The sequence below is a fragment of the Procambarus clarkii genome, chromosome 6 (assembly GCF_040958095.1).
Source record: "Procambarus clarkii isolate CNS0578487 chromosome 6, FALCON_Pclarkii_2.0, whole genome shotgun sequence".
NCBI classification, from domain to species: Eukaryota; Metazoa; Arthropoda; class Malacostraca; order Decapoda; family Cambaridae; genus Procambarus; species Procambarus clarkii.
Window position 1 is genome coordinate 33996371 of NC_091155.1, and position 26061 is coordinate 34022431.

A 26061-nucleotide genomic window follows, 5' to 3' on the forward strand; every position below is an offset into this window, starting at 1 on the left:
CACACGCACACACACACTCACACACCAAAAAGTGCCTTCTCACACATCGCAAATAAATTCTACGACTGAAAAGGAGGAAGGTATTCCCGGAACGAGAATGGCCACCTAAATTGTTCCTTCAGGGTGGTGGGGGCCCCCAGCCTACCTTCAGGGTGGTCGGGGGCCCCCAGCCTACCTTCAGGGTGGTCGGGGGCCCCCCAGTCTACCTCCGGGGCGGTTCTAGGGCAAAGCAAGTTAAATCTAGAGAAACATACATACTGTACAAGACTAGAGTTAGAAATACTATGGAGCGGAACAAGAGTGTCGACCACAAGTGCAGGACAACAGCGAGTGTTTTGGGGGTCCAAGTGGATAGTGGGAAGTGTTAAGTAATAATTCTCACATATATTGAAGGACCATTAGGCGAGACAAGAGATCAGAACACACACACACACACACACACACACACACACACACACACACACACACACACACACACACACACACACACACACACACACACACACACACACGTGTGTGTGTGTGTGCTTAGACACGCTACTAAGTGGCTCCCAGAACTGAAGGGCAAGAGCTACGAGGAGAGGTTAGAGGCATTAAATATACCAAAACTAGAAGACAGAAGAAAAAAAGAGGTGATATGATCACTACATACAAAATAGTAACAGGAATTGATAAAATCGATAGGGAAGATTTCCTGAGACCTGGAACTTTAAGAACAAGAGGTCATAGATTTAAACTAGCTAAACACAGATGCCGAAGAAATATAAGAAATTTCACTTTCGCAAACAGAGCGGTAGACGGTTGGAACAAGTTAGGTGAGAAGGTGGTGGAGGCCAAGACCGTCAGTAGTTTCAAAGCGTTATATGACACACACACACACACACACACACACACACACACACACACACACACACACACACACACACACACACACACACACACACACTCACACTCTGGACGCAGAAAGAGCAGAGCTCAACCCCCCACAAGCACAATTAGGTGAATACACACACACACACACAGTATGGGTTCAGATGTTCAGTATAGAATCTGATGATCTTCAGTATGGGATCGAATGCCGGTGTTCAATATAGCTACAGGCACTTCAGTTCACCGTGATGTAGCCAGGGAACATAAGATGAACTCACTGGTAAAAAAAACCCGAAGGGAACGCTGGCTATCACCCAGATCGTGCTGGTGTAGCGAGTATATTGTCCTGCTCAGCTACTGGACTATGCCCCGACCTGCAGGGCTCGGGTTACTCGATCCTGGGTCTGAAATTAGTGAAATCAGACGGTAAATGTGGAGGGAGAAGCGCTTTGTGGGCTGCAGATGACAATGGCCGCTCCTGCTGCTAGCGGCCTGCTGGGGGTCCAGTTTCATGGCGGATGGTTTTAATTTGTTGGTGTGCAGGAGGCGCCTCAGTGGGGGCCCGGTCTCTACAGGTCACTAACTTTACACGTTTATTGGTTTAGTGTCTAGCCGACACGAGGGGCACGGAGGGGGGGGGGTCTACTGGGATTGCACACACGCTATTATGTATCAATAATACACACAGACACACATACACATTATATATTGTATTATATATATTATATATATATATATATATATATATATATAATGGTGGTGGCAGCAACCGCGAACTGGGTGAGACTTCAACCCTGCTGATTTATAATTCAAACAGGGAGAGGTACAGGCGAAACGTAGAGTTTAGAAATGGGAGGTACAGTGTGAGTTACGATAGCAGGCGGACTGTCCGCCTCGCTGACACCATGTGAGAGAGTTGGCAGCCAAGCTGAGCTTGCTCTCTCTTGTCAGGGAGCTGTGAATGTGTGAGAGGTTCTTCACATGTATTTCAGCATACATGGATTTCTATAGATGAATACTGTGTGGCATTCATATGTACACAGATGCTTGTGTTTATGTGTTGATGAACTCAACATAGTTTTGATTTTATTGGTATTATAATTATTTTTAGAGAGGAGGTAGTTCGGGTTAGTATCTTGGAATGTTTTGTGGAGTTCGGAGGACATTGAGTAGATCCAAGCTCTTTGGGCCATGGAGGTGGGGCGTCTCCTCGTGCAGTGATCAGTCTAACATTGGGTCTTCTATGTTTTGGATCTGATGTTCAGCGGTTGTGTTCAGGGGCTCACGGAGCTCCAGGATTGTCTGATCATATGGTGGACGGTGCTGTGCTCCTCTTCTGAACGCCTTATTTTTCACTGCTTGTAGTTTCTGCAAGTTAGTATTTTTTATGGTGTGTAGTGGTACGATGCGGCAGGACTAGAGCCTTATATAAGTGTAGCTCTATGTTCCTGCTGAGGCTAGGGAATTTCCTCAGTTGTTCCTGCTGAGGCTAGGGAATCTCCTCAGTTGTTCCTGCTGAGGGTGGGGAATCTCCTCAGTTGTTCCTGCTGAGGGTGGGGAATCTCCTCAGTTGTTCCTGCTGAGGCTAGGGAATCTCCTCAGTTGTTCCTGCTGAGGGTGGGGAATCTCCTCAGTTGTTCCTGCTGAGGGTGGGGAATTTCCTCAGTTGTTCCTGCTGAGGCTAGGGAATCTCCTCAGTTGTTCCTGCTGAGGGTGGGGAATCTCCTCAGTTGTTCCTGCTGAGGGTGGGGAATCTCCTCAGTTGTTCCTGCTGAGGCTAGGGAATCTCCTCAGTTGTTCCTGCTGAGGGTGGGGAATCTCCTCAGTTGTTCCTGCTGAGGCTAGGGAATCTCCTCAGTTGTTCCTGCTGAGGGTGGGGAATCTCCTCAGTTGTTCCTGCTGAGGGTGGGGAATCTCCTCAGTTGTTCCTGCTGAGGCTAGGGAATCTCCTCAGTTGTTCCTGCTGAGGGTGGGGAATCTCCTCAGTTGTTCCTGCTGAGGCTAGGGAATCTCCTCAGTTGTTCCTGCTGAGGATGGGGAATCTCCTCAGTTGTTCCTGCTGAGGGTGGGGAATTTCCTCAGTTGTTCCTGCTGAGGGTGGGGAATTTCCTCAGTTGTTCCTGCTGAGGGTGGGGAATCTCCTCAGTTTTCCTTAGGCTGTTTTTACTTTGTTTATTCTGTCCTTTGCATCCTTCCTCTCTCCTGTCCTCCCTGTCCATAGATTTCCCAACTCCTTTAATATCTCTAACTCCCCCCCCTCCTCCCCCACTACCCCCCACACCTCCCCTCCTCCCCCACTACCCCCCACACCTCCCGTCCCCCACCACGCCCCCCACACCTCCCGTCCCCCACCACGCCCCCCACACCTCCCGTCCCCCACCACGCCCCCCACACCTCCCCTCCCCCACCACGCCCCCCACACCTCCCCTCCCCCACCACGCCCCCCACACATCCCCCCCTTCCCCAGTACCCCCCCCCCCACAGGGTAACCAACTAGAGGTAGGCTGAGGGCTTGTGCCCCCAGAGTCAACAAGGACTGAACACCGAGAAACCAGTTTTAATGTCCAGTATTTTCACTCCTGCTGGAGGAACAGGTTTTATTTATCATATTTTTGGATTAACGGCAAAGAAATGGAGAGAGTGAGAGCTGTTTGTTCTGTAACTTGGTAAGGAAGGTCAAAGGTCACGGGGCATCAGACCTCAGTTCCCAGGCTCAGATCTCGGCTCCTGGGCCCCAGTTCTAAGCTTCCCCTTCTCAGCCTTCAGTTCTCATCTCCCAGAACTGGGTCAGACCTGGATGGTACGAGGACTGGTGCTGGGCTAACCAATTCTGGGCTAACCAATTCTCTGCCCCCAATTTTAAGCCCCGAGTTCTCAGCTTCCTGTGTCCTATTTTTTGCTGCGAACAAATTTTATATTTCTAGTTCAGATAATTTGAGAAAGAGTTTTAAAAGCGACTCGAAGAGCTTTTATTTATCATCAAAGCATCTGGGCGCTGCCAGGCGAGCGTGCGCGAGCGCGCGTGTATTCACCTAGTTGTATTCACCTAGTTGTTCTTGCGGGGGTTGAGCTCTGCTCTTTCGGCCCGCCTCTCAACTGTCAATCAACTGTGTGTGTGTGTGAATGCGTCATCCGCACCAGACGAGTAAGTGAAGCTGAGTAAGGTGAATGAAAGGGTGAGAAAAAAAATGAGACGGGTGAGTGATAAACCTTCACCACAAACGAGTGAAATTGAATGAGTGAAACTGTGAGTACACAGATGGGTGAAGTGCTGCCATCTGTGGTCGATAAAAACACAAGTGGGAAGGCAGGGGAGGGCAGGAGAGGGCAGGAGGAGGCAGGAGAGGGAAGGCAGGGGAGGGCAGGAGGAGGCAGGAGAGGGAAGGTAGGAGAGGGAAGGCAGGGGAGGGCAGGAGAGGGAGGCAGGGGAGGGCAGGAGAGGGAAGGCAGGGGAGGGCAGGAGTAGGGTGGAGCAGTATCAGGGTGGACGGGGCGCGCCTGGACACACACAAACACTGCCGACAAACTTGGCGGCACCGGCGACGGCCCCGCCCCATCCCGCCCGCCGCCCACACCACCACTCCCGCCCTTACGGCCCCCGGGCGTGAGGGCGGGAGTCCTCCCCGCCCTCGAGGCTGAGCCATGCGCCCCACAGCCCGCTCATCTTGCAAGGCCGGAAGTCAATTGCTCTGATAGGTAAAATCAAGAGATGCCCACCGAGGATCGCAGCAGCCAAAGCTGCAACAGAAACAGCACGAACAGCAAAATCAGCTGTAACAGCAGCAGCAGCAGCAGCAGGGAAGAATGTGTGAGGGAAAAAAGTCCCAACAGAAAACAACACATAAGTGGCTGAGGAGAGTAAGAGCTCCCAGGGGGTTCTGGGGAGGAATGGGGGGAGGGGGGATGGGGGGGATGGGGGGAAGGGGGGGATGGGGGGGTCGGGGAGGGGAGGGGGAGGAGGAAGGCGAGTTTGTGGAGCTCATTGGATGGTTGGTGGTGGGGGGGACAAGGGAGTGTTGGAGGAGGGTTCCTGGGGGTGATCAATTGGGGCTCAATTGGGGCTCAATTGCTCAACTGTTCTACGAGACACAGACCATGACAACTATGTATTAGATCATGACTCGTACAGGCGTGTGTACCCACCTAGCTGTGCTTGTAGGGGTCGAACAAGGCTCCAAGCTCCGCTATTCTAACCAATCTATGTTCCTCTATTGTCTACTACATAAATTTCTCTAACACACACACACACACGCGCGCGCACACACATTCCCCAGGAAGCAGCCTGAAGTAGTTGTCTAACTTACTCCCCGGTACCTATTTATTGCTAGGTAAACAGGTGCACCAGGATGAAAGAAATTCTGCCAATTTTTTTTTCTGCATAGGCAGGGAATCGAACTTGGGCCCTTAGGACTATGACCCCCGAGCGCTATTCACTCAGCCGCTGTGTGTGTGTGTGTGTGTGTGTGTGTGTGTGTGTGTGTGTGTGTGTGTGTGTGTGTGTGTGTGTCCGTGTGTGTGTGTGTGTGTGTGTGTGTGTGTGTGTGTGTGTGTGTGTGCGCGTGTGTGCGTGTGTGTGTGTGGTGTGTGTGTGTGTGTGTGTGTGTGTGTGTGTGTGTGTGTGTGTGTGTGTGTGTGTGTGTGTGTGTGTGTGTGTGTGTGTGTGTGTGTGTATACTCACCTATTTGTACTCACCTATTTGACTCACCTATTTGTGTCTGCAGGATCGAGCATTGACTCTTGGATCCCGCTTTTCGAGCATCGGTTGTTTACAGCAATGACTCCTGTCACATTTCCCTATCATACCTGGTTTTAAAATTTTGGATAGAACTTGCTTCCACAACCTGCTCCTTAAGTGCATTTCATTTTTCCACCACGCTAAAAGAAAACTTCCTAACATCTCTGTGACTCATCTGAGTCTCCAGTTTCCACCCATGTCCCATCGTTCTTTTACTATTCCCTGTGAACATTTCTTCTATTTCCACTCTGTCAATTACCCTGAGTATTTTATACGTTCCTATCATATCCCCCCTCTCCCTTCTTTTTTTTTATAGTGTCGTAAGGCTCAGTTCCGTCAGGCGCTCTTCATACCCCATCCCTCGTAACGCTGGGACGAGTCTCGTTTTAAACTTCTGAACCTTTTACTGTTTCCTTATGTGTTTCTTCAGGTGGGGACTCCATGATGGAGCGGCATACTCTAAGACTGGCCTCACGTAGGCAGTGTAAAGCGCCCTAAATGCCTCCTTACTTAGGTTTCTGAATGATGTTCTAACTTTTGCCAGTGTGGAGTACGCTGCTGTCGTTATCCTATTTATATGTGCCTCAGGAGATAGATCAGGTGTTACGTCCACACCCAGGTCTCTTTCTCGCGTCTTCACAGGTAAGCTGTTCCCCTTCATTGTGTACTGTCCCTTTGGTCTTGTGTGTGTGTGTGTGTGTGTGTGTGTGTGTGTGTGTGTGTGTGTGTGTGTGTGTGTGTGTGTGTGTGTGTGTGTGTGTGTGTGTGTGTGTGTCACCTCCAGCACAGAATGACCTGGACAAACTGAAAGAATGGCTCATTAAGTGGCTGGCAAAAATGAGTTCAAGCAAGTACAAAGTATTGCAATTGTGTGGTGAGAAGAGGAGGCCGGACGCAAGACACCACACGGGAGAGCAAACTATTCCGAATTACACAGCAAGTAGCTGGCTAAGACGGTGGTGGTGGTGTCCTACCTCTTCACCGCAGTAGTAGCTATGGAGTGTCAGCTCAACAGGAAACAAAGAGGATACGAAAGAGAGGGGGAGAGAGGGGAGAGAAGGGGAGAGTGGAGAGTGGAGAGTAGGTGAGAGAGGAGAGAGAGAGAGAGAGAGAGAGAGAGAGAGAGAGAGAGAGAGAGAGAGAGAGAGAGAGAGAGAGAGAGAGAGAGAGAGAGAGAGAGGGAGAGAGAGAAAAGAGCAAATATCGGAAGTAGGGACAAAATTTGGAATACTGGTGAAGGAGAAGAACCGGACTTGCAATTTCCCCTTCTCTGGGTTCCTGGTGAGGGGGGGGGATGGAAGGGTGGACGGATGGGGGGGGGGGAGAGAGAGAGAGAGAGAGAGAGAGAGAGAGAGAGAGAGAGAGAGAGAGAGAGAGAGAGAGAGAGAGAGAGAGAGAGAGAGAGAGAGAGAGCAGTCATTCACAAATTTAATCCTTCAACTAATGCAATGTTTATGACGCTGCAGGGACGGCCGGAGTGACGTGGAACTGGGAGCAGTGGTGGACCTACGACGGCATCTCGGGTGAGTACCTACACATCTGGCACGTTATCTTCACACAGATATTATCACCTGAGCTCTTCAGTTTAGAAAATACGGCCACGTGACACGATTTGTTTACAAACATTGCCACGTGACACGTGACGCTGGGATCTGGTCATGATTGTTGGCAAGGAAGCGAAGTCGGTATTCTGTATATTTAAGCTTGACTTGTCAGCTTGTAGATGGCAAGTCCATATTCTCGAAAGCTTTGTGGTGGTCATACCAATATAGGAAGCTCTAAGGTGTAACTTGGTATACCACGTTTGATTTTGGAGAAGGTTGTATTGCTTATTGGGGCTGTTCTTAAGTATTAAATCACCAGTCATATTTTGTTTTGGTAGTAGATAATGAAGTCCAATTTTTGCTCTGAGGCTGTCGGCTTCACTCCATTTGAGATTATAGTTTTCATTGTTCTTTCTTCCGTTATATGTTGTGAGCTCATAATGGATTTGTAATGGAGCTTTATGGGAGGGGGTTGTTTGCTGTTGTTGTTGTTGTTCTCTAATGTAACATTTTTCTAAATATCTTCTGATATAAGGTGATGACTTCTCTATTCGTGCAGCCATTGTTTACTATTAGTTGAAGGCTTCCGTCCAGTTGTTTGTGCGTGTTTAGCCCGTCACAACAATGTGTAAGGGCTCTGCGTGTATATCACTTTATCACGATAGTCTTATATCTGTCTGGAACCTGCTGGCCAAGTATACATATGTATATATGTGATTTTCATTCACTTGGACATTCGGAGCCTTGAACCGCCGACCACACAGGCAGTACCCAGCCGCTCTACCTACTCACCCACCACCTGAAATGAAAGGATTATATATATATATATATATATATATATATATATATATATATATATATATATATATATATATATATATATATATATATATAAGGCCAAATATTGAGAAATGTGTGAAGGGTTTGGTGTTGTTAAAGAGATCATCAGAGACTATAAGGAAGACGGATGAGGTTAAGGAGAGTGAGGGTGGGACACGCACCTGGCGACAATGGTGACAGGTGTACACACACACCTGGCTGGTGATGGTGAATGGTGCACCCCATGACGCCCTCGGCCGTATCCACAACACTGCTCAACCTTCAACCTTATCCACCATCACCCTCTCACTCCACTCTCACCCCTAAAACCTACCTACCTACCTACCTTCTCTCTCTCTCTCTCTCTCTCTCTCTCTCTCTCTCTCTCTCTCTCTCTCTCTCTCTCTCTCTCTCTCTCTCTCTCTCAGCGATGGGAAAGGAGGGAAAGGGAGGGGGAGGTACTATTTGGAAGTGAAGCAGTGATCTCTCTCACAGTACACCCAGTACAAGCTTGTCTCACCCCCTCCTTCCCCAGGTCTCACCCCCTCCTTCCCCAGGTCTCACCCCCGCGCTTCCCCCCTCCCCTACACCAGCACCCCTCCCCCTCCCCCCCCCCCCCTCGCCCATGTAACCCAGAGAAACAAGGTGTTCGCCCGTATGATTATTGATGACGTCAGCAAGGGCAATTTGACAATGTCTTTGTATAGCTTAAATATTAATGTCCCGGACGTTAGGGAAACATTGTCTCCACCACCAGGGAGCCCCTGGACATTGTCTCCACCAGCAGGGAGCCCCTGGACATTGTCTCCACCAGCAGGGAGCCCCTGGACATTGTCTCCACCAGCAGGGAGCCCCTGGACATTGTCTCCACCAGCAGGGAGCCCCTGGACATTGTCTCCACCAGCAGGGAGCCCCTGGACATTGTCTCCACCAGCAGGGAGCCCCTGGACATTGTCTCCACCAGCAGGGAGCCCCTGGACATTGTCTCCACCAGCAGGGAGCCCCTGGACATTGTCTCCACCAGCAGGGAGCCCCTGGACATTAGTCACACCACCAGGGAGCCCCTGGACATTGTCTCCACCACCAGGGAGCCCCTGGACATTGTCTCCACCACCAGGGAGCCCCTGGACATTAGTCACACCACCAGGGAGCCCATGGACATTGTCTCCACCACCAGGGAGCCCCTGGACATTGTCTCCACCACCAGGGAGCCCCTGGACATTGTCTCCACCAGCAGGGAACCCCTGGACATTGTCTCCACCAGCAGGGAGCCCCTGGACATTGTCTCCACCAGCAGGGAGCCCCTGGACATTGTCTCCACCAGCAGGGAGCCCCTGGACATTGTCTCCACCACCAGGGAGCCCCTGGACATTGTCTCCACCACCAGGGAGCCCCTGGACATTGTCTCCACCAGCAGGGAGCCCCTGGACATTGTCTCCACCACCAGGGAGCCCCTGGACATTAGTCACACCACCAGGGAGCCCCTGGACATTGTCTCCACCACCAGGGAGCCCCTGGACATTGTCTCCACCACCAGGGAGCCCCTGGACATTAGTCACACCACCAGGGAGCCCCTGGACATTGTCTCCACCACCAGGGAGACCCTGGACATTAGTCACACCACCAGGGAGCCCCTGGACATTGTCTCCACCACCAGGGAGCCCCTGGACATTGTCTCCACCACCAGGGAGCCCCTGGACATTGTCTCCACCAGCAGGGAACCCCTGGACATTGTCTCCACCACCAGGGAGCCCCTGGACATTAGTCACACCACCAGGGAGCCCCTGGACATTGTCTCCACCACCAGGGAGACCCTGGACATTAGTCACACCACCAGGGAGCCCCTGGACATTGTCTCCACCAGCAGGGAACCCCTGGACATTGTCTCCACCACCAGGGAGCCCCTGGACATTAGTCACACCACCAGGGAGCCCCTGGACATTGTCTCCACCACCAGGGAGACCCTGGACATTAGTCACACCACCAGGGAGCCCCTGGACATTGTCTCCACCAGCAGGGAACCCCTGGACATTGTCTCCACCACCAGGGAGCCCCTGGACATTGTCTCCACCAGCAGGGAGCCCCTGGACATTAGTCACACCACCAGGGAGCTCCTGGACATTAGTCACACCACCAGGGAGCTCCTGGACATTAGTCCCACCACCAGGGAGCCCCTGGACATTAGTCACACCACCAGGGAGCTCCTGGACATTAGTCCCACCACCAGGGAGCCCCTGGACATTAGTCACACCACCAGGGAGCTCCTGGACATTAGTCCCACCACCAGGGAGCCCCTGGACATTAGTCACACCACCAGGGAGCTCCTGGACATTAGTCCCACCACCAGGGAGCTCCTGGACATTAGTCACACCACCAGGGAGCTCCTGGACATTAGTCCCACCACCAGGGAGCCCCTGGACATTAGTCACACCACCAGGGAGCTCCTGGACATTAGTCACACCACCAGGGAGCTCCTGGGCAGACAACGAGGAACCTGTAACTTATATTCGTCAGTTCATTGGAATTTATATAAATTATTTCCTTTGGGACTTCATAAGAATAACTTGTGATTTACATGTAATAACTTACATGATTTATATATTATAATGAGCACTGAATTTTGATGTTAAAGTATTTACATAAATGTTTATATATTTTGATTTGTTCTTTGAGGCTGATTCATTAATGGCGTGCCGTCATGACCAGGTGTACCGCCACTAGGGTGAGGTACCTGGGGTGTACCATCAATAGGGTGAGGTACCTGGGGTGTACCACCACTACGGTGATTTACACCTGGTACACCTGGGGTGTACCGTCAGATATATCACCGTAGTTGTACACAAACACAGCCTGGGGGGGAAGGGGGGATTAATCCAGCCAGAAACTAGTTATTATCGCGCCAGGAGCTGCTCGTTAGTACAGCAGGGGGGGGGGAGGGGGAGGTTTCAAAGGATGGGAAGTGCTGAGGGGGAAGGAGAGGGGGGGGATAGGTATTTAGGGTCCCTTTGGGATTAGACGAGTGAGGGACAGGTAGACGTCACCAAGGAGGGGTGAGGGACAGGTAGACGTCACCAAGGAGGGGTGAGGGACAGGTAGACGTCACCAAGGAGGGGTGAGGGACAGGTAGACGTCACCAAGGAGGGGTGAGGGACAGGTAGACGTCACCAAGGAGGGGTGAGGGACAGGTAGACGTCACCAAGGAGGGGTGAGGGACAGGTAGACGTCACCAAGAAGGAGTGAGGGACAGGTAGACGTCTCCAAGGAGGGGTGAGGGACACATGTAGGGGGGTGGGGGGTAGTACTGGTCGTGGAGGAATGTACTAACTTCTACTATATAAGTGTCCATTACGTCAATACAAGCACAATGGTCCACATAGTTACTATACGTACTATCTAAACAGGAAAATGGCCAGGAGATGAGGATCTTGGAGTCAGTATTTAGAGTCACGTGAACGGCTTCGGATAGTTTCAGAACTGAGGGGAGGACACAGCTACGAGGTTCAGAAGCTAATGCCGCTGGAGTAACATGACGGGATATGATCTAGACATACAAAATACACTGGGCTATCTCACTACGCTACAAACAGTAGCGTAATGAGAGGGCGCCCGTGGGAGGCAGAGACGCAGACGAGCCACAGGGATACGAGGAAGCAGAAGGGAAAAGTTGAAAACATTCGCATTCCCACGTTTAAAACTAATATATGACAGCATAACAAAAGACGACCGACGGTTGCAAAAGCAGGGGCCCAGGAGCTAAAATTCGAATGTTCAAATCCTGCAAGGAAATAATACACACACACACACACACGTAAAGGAACAATAATGTATTTCACAATCAGCAACTGCATACACCAACAAGCAAACTAATACACAACCACACACATAAAAACCCGAAAATATTAGTCCCCCTCTCATGAATAAGAGAAAATGTTGTGCGGGTTACCAAGTTTGGCCGCATTATACAAATTACTCGACCATGTTACCTGGCGTGGGGGGGTGGGGGGGCTGGGAGGGGGGAGGGGGGCGCTGGGCCGGGAGGGGGGGTGGGGGGCGCTGGGCCGGGAGGGGGGGTGGGGGCGCTGGGCTGGGAGTGAGAGAGATGCATGCTAGGACACTGTGCTGGGAGGAACGTCGTGGTGCTGGGAGGAGGGAGGTAGTGCTGGGTGCTGGGAGGAGAGGAGACTGTGTTGGGGAAGCACAGAAGAGGTCTGCAGGAGACGCACTCCAAGATACAGCTTGTAGCACAGACCCTGAGGCACAGACTCTGAAGCACAGACCCATGAAGCACAGACCCTGAAGCACAGACCCTGAAGCACACACCCTGAGGCACAGACTCTGAAGCACAGACCCTGAAGCACACACCCTGAGGCACAGACTCTGAAGCACAGACCCTGAGGCACAGACTCCTGAAGCACAGACCCTTGAAGCACAGATCCATGAAGCACAGACTCTGAAGCACAGACCCCTGAAGCACAGACCCCTGAAGCACAGACCCTGAAGCACAGACCCCTGAAGCACAGACCCTGAAGCACAGACCCTGAAGCACAGACCCTGAAGCACAGACCCCTGAAGCACAGACCCTGAAACACAGACCCTGAAGCACACAACCCTGAAGCACAGACCCTGAAGCACAGACCCCTGAAGCACAGACCTCTGAGGCACAGACCCCTGAGGCACAGACCTTGAAGCACAGACCCCTGAAGCACAGACCCCTGAAGCACAGACCCCTAAAGCACAGACCCATGAAGCACCGACTCATGAAGCACAGCTCATGAAGCACAGAACCCTGAAGCACAGAACCCTGAAGCACAGACCCTGAAGCACAGACTCATGAAGCACAGACCCATGAAGCACAGACCCCTGAAGCACAGACCCTGAAGCACAGACCCTGAGGCACAGACCCATGAAGCACAGACCCTGAGGCACAGACCCATGAAGCACAGACCTTGAAGCACAAATCCATGAAGCACAGACTCTGAAGCACAGACCCCTGAAGCACAGACCCTGAAGCACAGACCCCTGAAGCACAGAACCCTGAAGCACAGAATCCTGAAGCACAGACCCTGAAGCAAAGACCCCTGAAGGACAGACCTCTGAGGCACAGACCCCTGAGGCACAGACCTTGAAGCACAGACCCCTGAATCACAGACCCCTAAAGTACAGACCCTGAAGCACAGAACCCTGAAGCACAGACCCTGAAGCACAGACCCCTGAAGCACAGACCTCTGAGGCACAGACTCCTGAGGCACAGACCTTGAAGTACAGACCCCTGAAGCACAGACCCCTAAAGCACAGACCCATGAAGCACCGACTCATGAAGCACAGACCCCTAAAGCACAGACCCACGAAGCACAGACTCATGAAGCACAGACTCATAAAGCACAGAACCCTGAAGCATAGACTCATGAAGCACAGACCCCTGAAGCACAGACCCTGAAGCACAGACCCTGAGGCACAGACCCATGAAGCACAGACCATTGAAGCACAGATCCATGAAGCACAGACTCTGAAGCACAGACCCCTGAAGCACAGACCCCTGAAGCACAGACCCTGAAGCACAGACCCCTGAAGCACAGACCCATGAAGCACAGACCCATGAAGCACAGACCCATGAAGCACAGACCCAGAACCACAGACCCATGAAGCACAGACCCATGAAGCACAGACCCTGAAGCACAGACCCATGAAGCACAGACCCATGAAGCACAGACCCATGAAGCACAGACCCAGAACCACAGACTCATGAAGCACAGACCCATGAAGCACGGACCCATGAAGCACGGACTCCTGAAGCACAGACCCATGAAGCACAGACCCCTGAAGCACAGACAAGTGGAGACAGACCATGACCAATAATAACAGACAGACAGACAGATCGTCGCTGTTAACCAAACCAGACCGAGAGAGAAAGACATGAAAGACAGGATAGACAGTCCTGTCTATCCTAAATAGTCCTAGAGAGAGTCCTAGACAGTTTCCGTGACGGCAGAACACGACGGACAGGACCTACCAAACAGGCTGAAGCACCAACCACCAGTCCATGACCAACATGGTCAAACAGGCCAACAGGCAGAAACAAATAAACAGACAATGACACACTCTACAAGCGACAGAACAAAGAAAATACAGACTGACAAACGGCCATTAACAGAAAGTAACGGGAGTACGAAAAATAACAGACAAAAGCAATAACAGACAATAACCGAGAATAACAGACAATAACGGACAACCGACAATAACAGACAACAGACAATAACGGACAACAGACAATAACGGACAACAGACAATAACGGACAACAGACAACAAGAGACAACAGACAATAACCAACAACAGGCAATAACAGACAATAACGGACAACATACAATAACGGATAACAGACAATAACAGTCAATAACAGACAACAACGGACAACAGACAACAACGGACAACAGACAATAACAGACAATAACGGACAACAGACAATAACAGACAATAACGGACAACAGACAATAACGTATAACAGACAATAACAGTCAATGACAGACAACAACGGATAACAGACAATAACGGACAAAAGACAATAACGGACAACAGACAATAACAGACAATACCGGACAACAGATAACAACGGACAACAGACAATAACGGACAACAGACAATAACAGACAACAGACAATAACAGACAACAGACAATAACAGACAATGACGGACAACAGACAACAACGGACAACAGACAACAACAAACAACAGACAATAACAGTCAATAACGGACAACAGACAATAACGGACAACAGACAACAACGGACAACAGTCAATAACGGACAACAGACAACAACAAACAACAGACAATAACAGTCAATAACGGACAACAGACAATAACAGTCAATAACGGACAACGGACAACAGACAATAACAGTCAATAACGGACAACAGACAACAACGGACAACAGACAATAACAGACAATAACGGACAACAGACAATAACGGATAACAGAAAATAACAGTCAATAACAGACAACAGACAATAACAGACTAACAGTCAATAGCAGACAACAGACAATAACAGATAATAACCGACAACAGACAATAACGGACAACAGACAATAACGGATAACAGACAATAACAGTCAATAACGGACAACAGACAATAACGGACAACAGACAATAACGGATAACAGACAATAACAGTCAATAACGGACAACAGACAATAACAGGCAATAACGAACAACAGGCAATAACGGACAACAATAACAGACAATAACGGACAACAGACAATAACGAACAACAGACAATAACGGACAATTGACAATAACGAACAACAGACAATAACAGTCAATAACGGACAACATACAATAACAGTCAATGACAGACAACAACGGACAACAGACAATAACGGACAAAAGACAATAACGGACAACAGACAACAGACAATACCGGACAACAGACAACAACGGACAACAGACAATAACGGACAACAGACAATAACAGACAACAGACAATAACAGACAATAACGGACAACAGACAATAACGGACAACAGACAATAATAGACAATGACGGACAACAGACAATAACGAACAACAGACAATAACGGACAACAGACAATAACGGACAACAGACAATAACGGACAACAGACAACAACGGACAACAGTCAATAACGGACAACAGACAACAACAAACAACAGACAATAACAGTCAATAACGGACAACAGACAATAACAGTCAATAACGGACAACATACAATAACAGTCAATAACGGACAACGGACAACAGACAATAACAGACAATAACGGATAACAGAAAATAACAGTCAATAACAGACAACAGACAATAACAGACAATAACCGACAACAGACAATAACGGACAACAGACAATAACGGATAACAGACAATAACAGTCAATAACGGACAACAGACAATAACGAACAACAGACAATAACGGACAATAGACAATAACGAACAACAGACAATAACGAACAACAGACAATAACAGACAACAGACAATAACGAACAACAGACAATAACAGACAACAGACAATAACGGACAACAGATAATAACGGACAACAACAGACAATGACGGATAACAGACAATGACGGACAACAGACAATAACGGACAACAGACAATAACGGACAACAGACAATAACAGACAACATATTATAACGGACAACAGACAATAACGGACAACAGACAATAACAGACAACATATTATAACGGACAACAGACAATAACGGACAACAACAGACAATAACGAACAACAGACAATAACGGACAACAGACAATAACGAACAACAGACAATAACGAACAACAGACAATAACGAACAACAGACAATAACGAACAACAGACAATAACGAACAACAGACAATAACGGACAACAGACAATAACGGACAACAGACAATAACGGACAACAGACAATAACGGACAACAGACAATAACGGACAACAACAGACAATAACGAACAACAGACAATAACGGACAACAGACAATAACGGACAACAGACAATAACGGACAACAGTCAATAACGAACAACAGACAATAACGGACAACAACAGACAATAACGGACAACAGACAATAACGGACAACAACAGACAATAACGAACAACAGACAATAACGGACAACAGACAATAACGGACAACAGACAATAACGGACAACAGTCAATAACTAACAACAGACAATAACGGACAACAACAGACAATAACGGACAACAGACAATAACGGACAACAACAGACAATAACGAACAACAGACAATAACGGACAACAGGCAATAACGAACAACAGACAATAACAGACTAAGGCGACAACATGACAGACTCCGTGACGGTATTGTCAATATAAATGAGATCTGGAATATGACAAACTCCGTGACAACAGACAACGATTTAATAGACCCTAACAGAGACAGACAATGCCATAAGACATGAAATGACAGTAAAGACAGTGTCATGCAAAGACAGACTCTCCAAGATGGTGCAATGTTATGCAAAGACACTCCAAGATGGTGCAATGTTATGCAAAGACACTCCAAGATGGTGCAATGTTATGCAAAGACACTCCAAGATGGTGCAATGTTATGCAAAGACACTCCAAGATGGTGCAATGTTATGCAAAGACACTCCAAGATGGTGCAATGTTATGCAAAGACACTCCAAGATGGTGCAATGTTATGCAAAGACACTCCAAGATGGTGCAATGTTATGCAAAGACAGAGTTCCTGGGAAACAGTAACAGAGAACAAATTAAAGAACACTAAAGAACAACGGTGCTAATAACAGTGACAGCCATCTAATGACAGACATACAGTGAGAACAAATGAACAATGACAGCCATATTTTGATACACAGATAACAATCACAAATCATGACAGATTATGACAAATAAAGACTGATCATGACAGATAACGGCCAATCATGACAGATTATGACAAATTATGAAAGAATGACAGACAATAACTGACAGAATGACTGATAGTGATACACACACAAATACACAAAAGGTCAGATGATCACTGACATATATTGACAGACAGACATGTATAACAGTGACATAGGCATGTCACTATGACAATATAGACATGACACAGGAAATGACAGACAGACTCCGCCAGGCAAACAATGACAATCTAAAAGAATGCATTACAGACCATTGTAAATATAAAAATTAAAACAAGAAAATGACAGACAGACAAACTGCGACAAATGACAAAGACAATGGCAAACAATCCTAACGAAACAATGACACAAACAACATGCTAAGCAGACAATACTAGACCAAAATTACCAGCAGTAGAGACAGCTGTTTGTGTGGGCTAAGTATGTCCATTCTTGACTGTCAATGACAGTCAAGAATGTTGACTGTCATTGACAGTCAACAGCTGTTATTCAAAACAAACCAAAAAATCCATGAAGAAAATGACAGACCTTGAAGGAAATGACAGATTATGACATTATTTAAGACAATTACAACCCTCACATGTCACAACAGACACATGACAGACAGGTGATGACCAAAGTCAAATAATGACAGTGACAGCTAAACACTGACATGTAACAGACAGAATATCAACGAGATCAATAATAACAATAAATTACAATGAACAAGAGTCTAAGAGAAACGGACCATGTAACATAATGGCAGGCTGGACACAGACTACAGCAGACACACCACAGCAGACACACCCCAGCAGACACACCACAGCAGACACACCACAGCAGACACACCCCAGCAGACACAACACAGCAGACACAACACAGCAGACACACCCCAGCAGACACACCACAGCAGACACACCCCAGCAGACACAACACAGCAGACACACCCCAGCAGACACCCCAGCAGACACACCACAGCAGACACACCACAGCAGACACACCCCAGCAGACACAACACAGCAGACACACGACAGCAGACACACCACAGCAGACACACCCCAGCAGACACACCACAGCAGACAAACCACAGCAGACAAACCACAGCAGACACACCCCAGCAGACACAACACAGCAGACACACCCCAGCAGACACACCCCAGCAGACACACCCCAGCAGACACACCACAGCAGCCACACCACAGCAGACAAACCACAGCAGACAGACCAGACAGACCGGACCAAAACAGAAACACAACAGAGAGACAATATAATTAGTGACCAAAACTTTCTACTAAATGGCCAAGAATAACTGGCCGATTGACCGGCCTGGATAAACAAGGCCAAGACTGTCAACTACATCCAGACCTTGACGGATGTATCTTGACATCCAGACCTTGACAGATATGTCTTGACATCCAGACCATGACAGACACATGATATCAACAAACCTTGAAAGAATGATTTACAAAGACATAGATGCAGGCATTCGACATACTGTTGAACCCCAAAACGTTCCCGTTTAGCATCATAGAATTCGATCAAATATCATTATAGAAAGCCGGATAGTTAAAGAACCTAACCTGTCCCAGCAATCCTAGCCCAAATACTCGCTATCTTAGGCCTACTATCTTACACTTATGTGCTATATTAGGCCTTTGAAATTTCAAGAATTATATTTTTTCGGGCAACAATACAAATTATAGTACAAAATATGAACTTTTGGGGTCCAACCATCCATATTAATACGTTCAACCAAGAATTTGTTATAGGTACTATCATTTCAGGAGGATGACTTGACATGACAGCCCACCAAGACATAGGGAAAAGCCATAATAGACATAGTAGATAATCACTATCAACACATTACCAACAAAATCGAAGAGAATAACGTGATAGACAAACTGTGATCATGGTTGATAGATCATGAATGGAAATGTATTGGAGGCATTGATAGGTAATGACAAACCATACCATGACATACAATGACATACCATGACACACCATGACACGCCATGACATACCATGACACACCATGACACGCCATGAATGACAGGTAATGACACATTACAACATAAAGACAGCAACTGTGGGAAACAATTATTGATTGACACACAACAGAGATGATGATTGACAGGTAGACCATGCCATATTAAGGCAGACTATGACAGAAATAAAATATATAAAGAATGGCAATCGCTGAGTTAATCATTGGAAGTAAATAGATAACTGTCAATCATTGACAGTAAATAGATAACTGTCAATCATTGACAGTAAATAGATAACTGTCAATCACTGACAGTTGACAAACAGACTACATAAAAGCACTGTACACAGAACATAACATAGAACAAAACACTGAAAAATAACAAACAATAAGTGACAGACATTGACAGACATTGTTAACAGACAATAGTTTGCAAATAAACTAATAATGATTGACAGACAACAGTTTATGACCATCGAAAGTTGACAATAACATGTCATGACAGTTACAGAGTGACTGAAAAACAATGACGAGCAATAAATGACAGACAATGACAGTCAATAACAGTCATACAAGAACTGGAGAACAATGTTCTCCAGTTCTTTCATGACTGTCAATGACAATCAGACAAGCCAGAACAAGTTAAAAAAAAATCCCAGATAGTGAGAAAGAATGACAGCATGACAGAGCATGACATATAATGACAGATAATGACAGATGATGATTGTTGACGACACACATGACCATGATAGATCAAAATTGGCAGACAGAATATGAAATAGAATTGACACATTGTCAAGTTTGACAGATGATGGAAAACAAAGCGCTACAAACAGAGCATGATAGACAGAACATGACCGAATGATAGACGGAACAAGGCAATGACAGAACAATGACAAAATTACATATAGACAGATACATATACACATATACATATACAGTGAACGCTGCCCCATGAAACACAATGGGAGAAAGAAACTTACCGTAAATGACAGAAAACTGTCAACAAACCAATGATAAATAGACCATGACAGACGATGACAGACAGCCGACGGTAGACAGACAGATTATGACACATAGACAAGGAGAGAAATACAATGAAACAGACGCGACAGACAGACGGGGACTGACAGAATATAACTAAATAATAATGACTGATAAACATTGATTGACATAATATTAATGACAAAAAACATGAATATAATGAATAAAAGTCAATGACAGAACATGACAGATGAAGACAGTCAAAAACGGATCATGACAGACCATGAACAGCATAACATAAGAGCCTATTACATGCCATGACAGACATTGACAGACAAAACCATGACATGCCATGACAGACAATGACAGACAATAAATAACGAACAGAGACAGACAACTTCTACCAAATTGTAACAATGACAGACACGAAATAAGACAAACAATATAGAGAGTGAGTTACACAATAACTGACAGACAGACATGTCTTGTCTGTCTGTCAGTCAGACAGGAGTTGACAGACTGTGACATACAAGAGTAGACAGATTGTGACATACAGGAGTTGACAGTCTGTGACATACAGGAGTTGACAGACTGTGACATACAAGAGTAGACAGATTGTGACATACAGGAGTTGACAGTCTGTGACATGCAGGAGTTGACAGACTGTGACATGCAGGAGTTGACAAACTGTGACATGCAGGAGTTGACAGATTGTGACATGCAGGAGTTGACAGACTGTGACATGCAGGAGTTGACAGACTGTGACATGCAGGAGTTGACAGACTGTGACATGCAGGAGTTGACAGACTGTGACATGCAGGAGTTGACAGACTGTGACATGCAGGAGTTGACAGACTGTGACATACAGGAGTTGACAGATTGTGACATACAGGAGTTGACAGATTGTGACATGCAGGAGTTGACAGACTGTGACATGCAGGAGTTGACAGACTGTGACATGCAGGAGTTGACAGACTGTGACATGCAGGAGTTGACAGACTGTGACATGCAGGAGTTGACAGACTGTGACATGCAGGAGTTGACAGACTGTGACATGCAGGAGTTGACAGACTGTGACATGCAGGAGTTGACAGATTGTGACATGCAGGAGTTGACAGACTGTGACATGCAGGAGTTGACAGACTGTGACATGCAGGAGTTGACAGACTGTGACATGCAGGAGTTGACAGACTGTGACATGCAGGAGTTGACAGACTGTGACATGCAGGAGTTGACAGACTGTGACATGCAGGAGTTGACAGACTGTGAAATACAAGAGTTGACAGACTGTGACATACAAGAGTAGACAGATTGTGACATGCAGGAGTTGACAGACTGTGACATGCAGGTGTTGACAGACTGTGACATACAAGAGTTGACAGACTGTGACTTACAAGAGTTGACAGACAGTGACTTACAAGAGTTGACATATTGTGACTTACAGGAGTTGACAGACAGTGACTTACAAGAGTTGACAGACTGTGACATACAAGAGTTGACAGACTGTGACATACAGGAGTTGACAGACTGTGACATGCAGGAGTTGACAGACTGTGCCTTACAGGAGTTGACAGACTGTGACATACAAGAGTTGACAGACTGTGACTTACAAGAGTTGACAGACAGTGACTTACAAGAGTTGACAGATTGTGACTTACAGGAGTTGACAGACAGTGACTTACAAGAGTTGACAGACTGTGACATACAAGAGTTGACAGACTGTGACATACAGGAGTTGACAGACTGTGACATGCAGGAGTTGACAGATATGACACGCAGGAGTTGACAGACTGTGACATACAGGAGTTGACAGACTGTGACTTACAGGAGTTGACAGACTGTGACATACAGGAGTTGACAGATATGACACGCAGGAGTTGACAGACTGTGACTTACAGCAGTTGACAGACTGTGACATACAGGAGTTGACAGACTGTGACTTACAGGAGTTGACAGACTGTGACTTACAGAAGTTGACAGACTGTGACATGCAGGAGTTGACAGATATGACACGCAGGAGTTGACAGACTGTAACATACAGGAATTGACAGACTGTGACTTACAGGAGTTGACAGATATGACACGCAGGAGATGACAGACTGTAACATACAGGAGTTGACAGACTGTGACTTACAGGAGTTGACAGACTGTGACTTACAGAAGTTGACAGACTGTGACATGCAGGAGTTGACAGATATGACACGCAGGAGTTGACAGACTGTAACATACAGGAATTGACAGACTGTGACATACAGGAGTTGACAGATATGACACGCAGGAGATGACAGACTGTAACATACAGGAGTTGACAGACTGTGACATACAGCAGTTGACAGACTGTGACATACAGGAGTTGACAGACTGTGACTTACAGGAGTTGACAGACTGTGACATACAGGAGTTGACAGACTGTGCCATACAGGAGTTGACAGACTGTGACATGCAGGAGTTGACAGACTGTGCCATACAGGAGTTGACAGACTGTGCCATACAGGAGTTGACAGACTGTGACATACAGGAGTTGACAGATATGACACGCAGGAGTTGACAGACTGTAACATACAGGAGTTGACAGACTGTGACATACAGGAGTTGACAGACTGTGACTTACAGGAGTTGACAGACTGTGACATACAGGAGTTGACAGACTGTGACATACAGGAGTTGACATATATGACACGCAGGAGTTGACAGACTGTAACATACAGGAATTGACAGACTGTGACTTACAGGAGTTGACAGACTGTGACATACAGGAGTTGACAGACTGTGACATGCAGGAGTTGACAGACTGTGACATGCAGGAGTTGACAGACTGTGACATGCAGGAGTTGACAGACTGTGACATGCAGGAGTTGACAGACTGTGACATGCAGGAGTTGACAGACTGTGACATGCAGGAGTTGACAGACTGTGACATGCAGGAGTTGACAGACTGTGACATGCAGGAGTTGACAGACTGTGACATGCAGGAGTTGACAGACTGTGACATGCAGGAGTTGACAGACTGTGACATGCAGGAGTTGACAGACTGTGACATGCAGGAGTTGACAGACTGTGACATGCAGGAGTTGACAGACTGTGAAATACAAGAGTTGACAGACTGTGACATACAAGAGTAGACAGATTGTGACATGCAGGAGTTGACAGACTGTGACATGCAGGTGTTGACAGACTGTGACATACAAGAGTTGACAGACTGTGACTTACAAGAGTTGACAGACAGTGACTTACAAGAGTTGACAGATTGTGACTTACAGGAGTTGACAGACAGTGACTTACAAGAGTTGACAGACTGTGACATACAAGAGTTGACAGACTGTGACATACAGGAGTTGACAGACTGTGACATGCAGGAGTTGACAGACTGTGCCTTACAGGAGTTGACAGACTGTGACATACAAGAGTTGACAGACTGTGACTTACAAGAGTTGACAGACAGTGACTTACAAGAGTTGACAGATTGTGACTTACAGGAGTTGACAGACAGTGACTTACAAGAGTTGACAGACTGTGACATACAAGAGTTGACAGACTGTGACATACAGGAGTTGACAGACTGTGACATGCAGGAGTTGACAGATATGACACGCAGGAGTTGACAGACTGTGACATACAGGAGTTGACAGACTGTGACTTACAGGAGTTGACAGACTGTGACATACAGGAGTTGACAGATATGACACGCAGGAGTTGACAGACTGTGACTTACAGGAGTTGACAGACTGTGACTTACAGAAGTTGACAGACTGTGACATGCAGGAGTTGACAGATATGACACGCAGGAGTTGACAGACTGTAACATACAGGAATTGACAGACTGTGACTTACAGGAGTTGACAGATATGACACGCAGGAGATGACAGACTGTAACATACAGGAGTTGACAGACTGTGACTTACAGGAGTTGACAGACTGTGACTTACAGAAGTTGACAGACTGTGACATGCAGGAGTTGACAGATATGACACGCAGGAGTTGACAGACTGTAACATACAGGAATTGACAGACTGTGACATACAGGGGTTGACAGATATGACACGCAGGAGATGACAGACTGTAACATACAGGAGTTGACAGACTGTGACATACAGCAGTTGACAGACTGTGACATACAGGAGTTGACAGACTGTGACTTACAGGAGTTGACAGACTGTGACATACAGGAGTTGACAGACTGTGCCATACAGGAGTTGACAGACTGTGACATGCAGGAGTTGACAGACTGTGCCATACAGGAGTTGACAGACTGTGCCATACAGGAGTTGACAGACTGTGACATACAGGAGTTGACAGATATGACACGCAGGAGTTGACAGACTGTAACATACAGGAGTTGACAGACTGTGACATACAGGAGTTGACAGACTGTGACTTACAGGAGTTGACAGACTGTGACATACAGGAGTTGACAGACTGTGACATACAGGAGTTGACATATATGACACGCAGGAGTTGACAGACTGTAACATACAGGAATTGACAGACTGTGACTTACAGGAGTTGACAGACTGTGACATACAGGAGTTGACAGACTGTGACATACAGGAGTTGACAGATATGACACGCAGGAGTTGACAGACTGTAACATACAGCAGTTGACTGACTGATTATATCATAATCTTCAGGTTATGAAAAACATTCTCTATATCGTTGTGCCATCTGAATATGACAAACTGGGACCCACGTATGACAGGAGATAACAGAAAATAAAATGTAGATAAAATGTTGTGATACAGAAAGAGACATACTGAGACATTCAGCAGATGACAGACTATTACTCCACATTACACGAAAAACCGAGACATACAGAAAAAAAACAGACCGAGGCATACAAGAGATATATGTCACACTGTGACCGATGCATTTGTCACACTGTGACATACAGCAGATGACAGAGCGTAACATAGCTCAGATGAACATGGAGATGACACACTGACTTACAGGAGCGACTAAGCCCTGACATAAAGGAGACACCATACAATGGCAGACTGTGACACACAGATGATGGCAGACTGTGATATACAGATGATGGCAGACTGTGATATACAGACGATGGCAGACTGTAACACAGACGATGGCAGACTGTAACATACAGACGATGGCAGACTGTAACATACAGACGATGGCAGACTAACATACAGACGATGGCAGACTGTAACATACAGACGAAGGCAGACTGTGATACACAGACGATGTCAGACTGTGATATACAGACGATGGCAGACTGTGATATACAGACGATGGCAGACTGTGATACACAGACGATGGAAGACAGTGACACACAGACGATGGCAGACTGTGACACACAGACGATGGCAGACTGTGACACACAGACGATTGCAGACTGTGATATACAGACGATGGCAGACTGTGATATACAGACGATGGCAGACTGTGATACACAGACGATGGCAGACAGTGACACACAGACGATGGCAGACTGTGATATACAGACGATGGCAGACTGTGATATACAGACGATGGCAGACTGTAACATACAGATGATGGCAGACTGTAACATACAGACAATGACAGACTGTGATATACAGACGAAGGCAGACTGTGACACACAGACAACGGCAGACTGTGATATACAGACAATGGCAAACTGTGACACACAGACAATGGCAGACTGTGATATAATTACGATGGCAGAATGTGACACACAGACAATGGCAGACTGGCATATACAGGCGATGGCAGACTGTGACACACAAACGATGGCAGACTGTAACACACAGACGATGGCAGGTTGTGACATATAG

General features: G+C 47.1%; 4 protein-coding genes across 4 annotated transcripts; all 4 read left to right on the plus strand.

The window, feature by feature from the left end:
* The first annotated feature begins 4579 nt into the window (after positions 1-4579).
* LOC138355905 (keratin-associated protein 16-1-like) lies at positions 4580-10538 on the plus strand. The gene is made up of 2 exons (XM_069311463.1): positions 4580-4678; positions 8703-10538. The coding sequence occupies exons 1-2, from the start codon at positions 4580-4582 to the stop codon at positions 10536-10538; spliced, it is 1935 nt and encodes a 644-aa protein (XP_069167564.1).
* An 11073-nt stretch (positions 10539-21611) lies between these two features.
* LOC138355915 (clumping factor A-like) lies at positions 21612-22079 on the plus strand. The gene has a single exon (XM_069311467.1). It carries the CDS (start codon positions 21612-21614, stop codon positions 22077-22079), a length of 468 nt encoding a protein of 155 aa, XP_069167568.1.
* A 1348-nt stretch (positions 22080-23427) lies between these two features.
* On the plus strand, positions 23428-23895 carry LOC138355925 (clumping factor A-like). Its single transcript, XM_069311475.1, has one exon. The coding sequence runs from the start codon at positions 23428-23430 to the stop codon at positions 23893-23895; it is 468 nt and encodes a 155-aa protein (XP_069167576.1).
* Positions 23896-25440: 1545 nt separating this feature from the next.
* Positions 25441-26061, plus strand: LOC138355934 (glucose-dependent insulinotropic receptor-like). The gene has a single exon (XM_069311482.1). It carries the CDS (start codon positions 25441-25443, stop codon positions 26059-26061), a length of 621 nt encoding a protein of 206 aa, XP_069167583.1.